Genomic DNA, 7,728 nt, shown 5'->3' with positions numbered 1-7,728 from the left:
CCTCCGGCATAGCGGCGGCTAACATGCAGTGGCTCAAGACCAATGAGGAGTATGGTTTGTTTGAGAGAGCGTCTCGCTATAAGAATGTTCGGGGAGAGATTGTGACGAGGAAGCTCTTGAAGCGCAGAATGGAGTTCAACCCTCCCCCACTTCCCACAGGTGTCAGAGGAGCTCTTCCCAACATGCTGACCTTCTTCACCACCCCTGCCTTCTTCTGGCGCCCGGTGGGTGTGATGGAAGCGATGATCCGGTGCCCCAACACCAACTGCCCTGCACCCCCTGGGGAATACCTGGAGACGAAAGGATACGGCAGCTTCGCCAGACAAGTGTGCGGCACGAGGGCAAATTACACCCTCTTGACGGAGAAGCTGAAATGCAAACACTGCGAGAAGATCAGGAGGGCGTCAGCAAGCAGGTCTCACGACGATGACAGCGAGGAGGAAGAGGGCGCCGGATCGCAGCAGCAGTCATACATCTGGTTGGCCTACAGTCCGAAGATCCTGATGAACCTCGCGCCGGCCGTCAGGAGCATTTTCCCCGCCGTGCTGTGTGGAAAGCGAGCCGTCGACAGAGCCGTCGTGTCCATGCTGAGCGACCGACTCGACGCCCTTTCGATGAGTAAGGTGCAGCGACTCCTGCAGCAGAGCCACGACGAGTGGTACATGGAGAGGCGCGACCTCTACCAGACGCTGCTGTTCGAGGCCCACACGTCTGGATCTCAGCAGCAGACTGGCATCCTGTCCCACTTAAAACCCGCAGGCACTTACACCCCGCCCGTCCCTCGAAATCCCTCCCTTCTGCCCGTGTTCTGAGGCGCGCGCATCTGATCATGGAGATGGAGAAGATGCCCGTCTATCGCAACCAGATCCTCAGCGTGACCGGAGAAATCCTCTGCATCGACGGCACGAGACAGGTACGCACGCGTCGACCGGGCCGCACGTCGCGGGCCGGGATTGTTTCTGGAGACGGACGATGCAATTAAAACGGTGTGATCTTTTGTCACAGGTTCTCAAGAAGATCTACGGCGACGGCCAGGGCACCATGCAGTACCTCACGAGCGTGCTGAACGAGTGGGGGCAGTTCGTGACGACCGTGGTGGTGGCGTCCGAGTCAGAGGGCTGCTACGCTCGGATGGCCAGAGGTCTGATGGCGCGCTTCGAGCGCGCCAACGCACCAGCGCCGAAAGTCATCTATGCAGACAGCAACTGTTATATACGGAGCATTCATGAGTGCCATGGCGGGAGCTGTGCTGGCCTACAACAAGGGGGACATGATGCTCTTGGTGCAGGCTGTCAGGAACGGCGCCCCAGAGCTGTACGCCAAGTGCTCGGACCAGGAGATGATGGCGTTCCTCAAGCCTCACCAGATCAGATCCTACGTCCGACGCATCACACGTGGAGTTGAGGTGAGTACGACGGGCCTGCCGCTCGCTTTAAGTAGAACACAGATGCGACGATTACTGACGCCGTTCCATGGTTTTGCTCCAGGAAACGGCATCTGCGGTCGATGCCGTCATCGCTGATTTCAAGGGACCTGCGGGCCTCGATATCGACGGCATCCACCTCTTCAAGTCCACGGAGGCGGTGGATTCTCACTGGCTGACGGCCAGCAGGCATTTTGGATGCATGCAGGTGTGTTCGTGTGTCTGTAATGCTAGACCCAAACAGAGAATTTCTGAAACGTGTGACTTCATCTAAACAAACAAACTGTGTTTGCAGGATCCTCCTGGAGTTCCGCTGTATGTTGCCGTGAAGACGGTCGTGCTGAACGGCGTGCAGCTGAACAAATACAGGTGCCGGCGAGGGAGCAACTCGTTGGAGGGATTGCATGCACATCTGAACAACGCCATTCCTTCCAAAAGATGCGGGATCATGCCATTCCATGTGAGTTACTGAGAAGACACGCAGATACGCAGACACAGCAGACGCAGCAAAGTTCAGCCGTTTTTTTTATTCAACAAACTTTTTTTTACTGAGCATTGCTGAAAGTAGGTTTGATTGAATGCGTTTCAGGTGTACTTGCTCGCGTTCGCCGTGCAGTGGAACACCAGGATGGAGTCGCTCAGGGTGGCTGGGGGTCAGGGTCGGCAGACGACCTGCACTGACCCCCGGCAGATCCAACGGATGAACCGGCAGGCCGAGATACTCTTTGGCAAGGAGCACGTCCCGGAGCCCAACTTTTCCGCTCCCATGCCCTACCCTGACGAGTACGGGGCCGCGGATGAGGAAGAGCTTCTTGGCGTGGAGTACGCTGTCTGCCAGTCCACCGCATTCTCTGCCAAGCCGTACTACGCCCAGAAAGGTACGGCGCCTTTTCAGTCACGACGCAGCATAAAGTTCACACAAAACTCATCGCAATTTTTCACATTTGCAGCTGAAGAAGAGCAGTCCCGCGATGAGGAGGAAGACGACGCGCAGTCAGAAGAAGAGGAGTCGCCCGACGAGGGTGTTGACCTCGAGGAGGACGATCCCCTCGACGGAGTCTGTCAGACCCACGGAACCCTCTTGAAGGCCGAGCAGGTGGAGGAGGAGGAAGAGTACAGACCCGCTCTTCAGGATGTCCTCATGAGAGGCCGCCATCTGCATCTGCCAGGGATCGAGGAGGTGGAGGCCCTCGCCGTGCTGCTCGTCCAACTGGCGGACGGCGGCGACTGTCACCTGGTGCCCGTGGATCTCAGGCAGAGAATTGTGGCGGCGGCCGGCCGTCTGCACGACCACGACCGGAGCAGCGCCAACTTTGTCAAGCGCTACGAGTCGAAGTGGGGCTACACGCTGTTCGGCCGCTGCCTCGGGGCCGACACGCCCGAGAGCAGCGCGGCGCAGAAGACCAAGTTCGGTTGGATGCGGTTCCCGCAGGCGGCGCAGGTGACGGAAGACGGTCGTCTCCTCTACTTGCTGGTGAAGATGCTGCGGAATCGTCCCGCCACAAGCAAGATGACTTCACCCACCAAGGTCACTGCCTCCATAAGGGGGCAGTACCAACGCATTGCAGACCGGGTGAGGGATGACCCGATTTTGGGCGGACTCCAAATTCCTCTTCCTCACGTCAATGCAAAGTCCATTTCGACTTTCCTGCGAAAAGAGGAAAAACGGGCAAACCTCATGGCCACGGTGAGGCCCGTTTCAAAGACCCACCGCACGGTGGTGTCTGAAGAACCTCTGCCGGACGCTCCTGCCCTTGAGACGTCGCTGCCACCGCCTGACAGGCCGCAGGTCCAGTACCAGGACACCCACCATGTCACTGGAAGAAGAAGTGGTGAGAAAAAGAGGTAAGCTGTCTCATCTCTTTATTGCAGCACGGAAAGCAAACATTTGTCAATCGTTCCTCACGCCCGTTCTCTTGTGTGTTCGATTTACAGATTAAGCTTGGACGAGCCCGCGCCTGAACTGGAGTCGAAGCGACGAGCCGCCCCGGAGACAGACGTGCCCACCGAAGCGGCGGGCAGACCGGCCGCGGCCACCCACTTGCCGCAGGCGGTGTCCGCAGCGCCGGTTCTCCTTGTGGTTCCAGCCCAACCGCTGGCGCCGTCGATCGCCTTTCCGGGACCTTCGTCCAGTAAGGCCTATGTGCCTATACTGCCGGCCCCCGCGCCAAGAGCCAGAGCGGTCCTTCCCCACAAATCACAGAAGCCCTGTGCAGCTTGCCTGGTACCTCAGTGTGGTGGCCAGCGCAAGAGGTACACGCCTTCGAAGGACAAAGCGGCGGGAAGCAGCCAAAAAATATTTACTTTCTGTCCCGCCACCAGAAAATCCACCACACCCGGCTTTCAAGACGTGGTTTACGAAAGTTATGAACACTTTAAAAGTGTGGTGGACCAAAAACTGCAGGATGCCATGCAGTGATAGACATGGGGTTCACCCTTGGAACACTTTGGACTCTTGGGACACTTGGGACACTTTGGACTGTAAACACTTATCTTTGCTTTATTTCTGCCTGCTCTTAATAAAAAAACTGTTATTTGCTGTGTGTTGTTGCAAAATAAACATGTGGAATCAAAATGCTCTGGTCTCCTCCGTTTTTATTTAAGATGTCACAAAATAAGTGCACATGCAATGACCCATGTTGGAGTTAATCAATTATCTCACACTACAATGAATCCTTTAATCTTTTCATGAATCTTTTATAAACGACATGCATATGAACATCAAGTAAATGGCAACATTATTGGGTTGACATATGAATCAAATATAAGGAAAGGCAGAATTGGGATGAACTGATGTAATGTCACGACACACCAGCAGATGACACCAAAAACGAGAAAAGGTTCAAAATCTCGCAGGAGCCGGGATCGGCCTCATCCCGGGATCCCAGGATAGGGACCTCCAGGGGTCATGGGCCGGCGAAAGCGTACAGCACCTGGTAGTCCCTATTCGCTGCTCAACATGGGGCTCATCCGACCAATCGCAGCGCGACGGCTCGCTCAACTGGCCTGTCGTTGGCCTCTGTTCACCACGCCTCCACCAATCACCGTCAACCATTCACCCTTAACTGTCGGAGCGCTGCGCTGCGCGTCATTTTGGATTTCCCTGGCTGAGGTGAGTGACTTTCCCTGCAATCGGCTGTTATATCAAGCTGCTTAAAGAAACGTCGTCTTGCTCGTGTTCTTTAGGTTTCATTCTGACAGAACTTTGGTTGTGTTGCGCAGCTCACTAAAACTTAAATCCGCTACTTTGCGCAGCGCAAATGGAAAGAAATAGCCTAAAATCTCCGTCAAATATGACCTCAGTGTTATTACCTCAAAGACGCGCAAAGATGTTTTGTTTACGAGTTGAAGCTACTCCTCTGCTTATTTGTTTGTATGTAATGTTCAAAGTGGGTCTGTTATTTCTTCTGAGTAATTGTCAGATACAGGGAAGAACGAGACTGAATTGAAATAAAAGCTCCAAACACCATTAGGACACATGAAACGTATGTGTCCAAATGAGTTTTAGTAAAACTAGGTCATCGAAAGTTCCTTTGTCTTTGAGTCGTGATTGAACCCCTCCCCCGCACCCCCCTCAATTTCCATCATAATAGGTCGTCGGGGGAAGCAGCGACAGGACACACCTACATTCCTGTCATGTAAATGAATGAGTGAAGCTCCCCACTTGTGTAAACCTTACTTCATACTTCATTCTGATTACAACGCTACTAGTTCTTACTTCTCAAGGTTACTACAAACTGAAAGTACCTTAACTGTAAAAATCTGACGTTTTAAACTTTGTCTTACACTGATTTTTTTTTCTCACATTATTAGAGATGAATGTTTAGCGTAGCATTAGATTCACATGAAAGCAGCAACTCATTTTACATTTATTCTTTTATGACACCAGATCACAAGAAGCAAAGACCATGGACCGGAAGATGCATGTGTGCCAAGTGTGCCAGAAGAGCTTCACCGAGAAGTCCAACCTGACTCGCCACATGAAAGCGCACGCACCCAAGGAGAACGCCTGTGATGTGTGCGGGAAGCTGTTCACCACCAAGCCGCAGCTCCTTTTACATCAGAAGCAGCACCAGCACCAGGTTACCCTGGGAGAGCTCACCGCAGATGACGGTCGCAACCTGCCTGGACCGTCATCGGAACCAGGCTCATCCTCTTCGGCTGCCGTGGTTCTGGAAGGTTGGCAGAAGTACTGGGAGCACCCGCCATCATCTGGTCAAACCTCCGGCATAGCGGCGGCTAACATGCAGTGGCTCAAGACCAATGAGGAGTATGGTTTGTTTGAGAGAGCGTCTCGCTATAAGAATGTTCGGGGAGAGATTGTGACGAGGAAGCTCTTGAAGCGCAGAATGGAGTTCAACCCTCCCCCACTTCCCACAGGTGTCAGAGGAGCTCTTCCCAACATGCTGACCTTCTTCACCACCCCTGCCTTCTTCTGGCGCCCGGTGGGTGTGATGGAAGCGATGATCCGGTGCCCCAACACCAACTGCCCTGCACCCCCTGGGGAATACCTGGAGACGAAAGGATACGGCAGCTTCGCCAGACAAGTGTGTGGCACGAGGGCAAATTACACCCTCTTGACGGAGAAGCTGAAATGCAAACACTGCGAGAAGATCAGGAGGGCGTCAGCAAGCAGGTCTCACGACGATGACAGCGAGGAGGAAGAGGGCGCCGGATCGCAGCAGCAGTCATACATCTGGTTGGCCTACAGTCCGAAGATCCTGATGAACCTCGCGCCGGCCGTCAGGAGCATTTTCCCCGCCGTGCTGTGTGGAAAGCGAGCCGTCGACAGAGCCGTCGTGTCCATGCTGAGCGACCGACTCGACGCCCTTTCGATGAGTCAGGTGCAGCGGCTCCTGCAGCAGAGCCACGACGAGTGGTACATGGAGAGGCGCGACCTCTACCAGACGCTGCTGTACGACGCCCACATGTCTGGATCTCAGCAGCAGACTGGCGTCCTGGCCTACTTGAAACCCGCAGGCACTTACACCCCGCCCGTCCCTCGGACTCCTCTCCCTTCTGCCCGTGTTCTGAGGCGTGCGCATCTGATCATGGAGATGGAGAAGATGCCCGTCTATCGCAACCACATCCTCAGCGTGACCGGAGAAATCCTCTGCATCGACGGCACAAGACAGGTACGTATGCGTCGACCGGGCCGTATGTTGCAGGCCGGGATTGTTTCTGGAGACAGATGATGCAATTAAAAAGGTGTGATCTTTTGTCACAGGTTCTCAAGAAGATCTACGGCGACGGCCGGGGCACCATGCAGCACCTCACGAGCGTGCTGAACGAGTGGGGTCAGTTCGTGACGACCGTGGTGGTGGCGTCCGAGTCAGAGGGCTGCTACGCTCGGATGGCCAGAGGTCTGATGGCGCGGTTCGAGCGCGCCAACGCTCCTGCACCGAAAGTCATCTACGCAGCCAACAACTGTTGTCGGTACGCCAAACAGCATTTTCATTACATCGCTGCCATTTTTCTAAGAGCGTGTCACATAACGTCACCTGTATACTTACGCTGATGTCATTGCAGTGCCAGCGGCTCGGCGTTCTTTGAGACCCTGTTCAGCGACTGGGTGCAGAGGGGGACTGTGGTGAGACTGGACATCCGGCACTGGTTGCACCGCTGGGACGCTGTTGTCATCAAACAGAGCCACGCCAAATACGGAGCATTCATGAGTGCCATGGCGGGAGCTGTGCTGGCCTACAACAAGGAGGACATGATGCTCTTGGTGCAGGCTGTGAGGAACGGCGCCCCAGAGCTGTACGGCAAGTGCTCCGACGAAGAGATGGTCGCGTTCCTCAAGCCTCACCAGATCAGATCCTACGTCCGACGCGTCACACGTGGAGTTGGGGTGAGTACGACAAGCCTGTCGCGTAAACCACAGAAGCAATGATAACTGACACACTGCGCCATGGTTTTGCTCCAGGACACCGCATCAGCTGTCGATGCCGTCATTGCTGATTTTAAGGGACCAGCGGGCCTCGATATCGACGGCATCCACCTCTTCAAGTCCACAGAGGCAGTGGATTCTCACTGGCTGACGGCCAGCAGGCATTTTGGATGCATGCAGGTGAGTTCGTGTGTCTGTAATGCTAGACCCAAACAGAGAATTTCTGAAACGTGTGACTTCATCTAAACAAACAAACTGTGTTTGCAGGATCCTCCTGGAGTTCCGCTGTATGTTACCGTGAAGACGGTCGTGCTGAACGGCGTGCAGCTGAACAAATACAGGTGCCGGCGAGGTAGCCACTCGTTGGAGGGATTGCATGCACATCTGAAGAATGCCATTCCTTCCCAAAGATGTG

The 7,728-nt window shown here is 54.6% G+C and overlaps 1 protein-coding gene across 1 annotated transcript; it reads left to right on the top strand.

Annotated features, from left to right (window-relative positions):
- The first annotated feature begins 829 nt into the window (after positions 1-829).
- LOC128759342 (uncharacterized) lies at positions 830-3,842 on the top strand. Its single transcript, XM_053866217.1, has 8 exons — positions 830-913; positions 1,006-1,185; positions 1,289-1,405; positions 1,488-1,631; positions 1,719-1,883; positions 2,013-2,301; positions 2,374-3,268; positions 3,359-3,842. The coding sequence occupies exons 1-8, from the start codon at positions 830-832 to the stop codon at positions 3,840-3,842; spliced, it is 2,358 nt and encodes a 785-aa protein (XP_053722192.1).
- The last annotated feature ends 3,886 nt before the right edge of the window (positions 3,843-7,728 follow it).

The sequence above is a fragment of the Synchiropus splendidus genome, chromosome 5 (genome assembly GCF_027744825.2).
Source record: "Synchiropus splendidus isolate RoL2022-P1 chromosome 5, RoL_Sspl_1.0, whole genome shotgun sequence".
Lineage (NCBI taxonomy): Eukaryota > Metazoa > Chordata > Actinopteri > Syngnathiformes > Callionymidae > Synchiropus > Synchiropus splendidus.
This window is presented reverse-complemented; position numbering and strand designations above follow the sequence as displayed.

What these genes read in the sequence shown, in the direction of transcription:
- LOC128759342 (XM_053866217.1), top strand. Translation starts at nt 830, where the DNA reads ATGGAGATGGAGAAGATGCCCGTCTATCGCAACCAGATCCTCAGCGTG. An exon ending in GCATCGACGGCACGAGACAG is followed by an intron (nt 914 to 1,005) that starts GTACGCACGCGT and finishes CTTTTGTCACAG; the next exon opens with GTTCTCAAGAAGATCTACGG. An exon ending in GCATCACACGTGGAGTTGAG is followed by an intron (nt 1,406 to 1,487) that starts GTGAGTACGACG and finishes GTTTTGCTCCAG; the next exon opens with GAAACGGCATCTGCGGTCGA.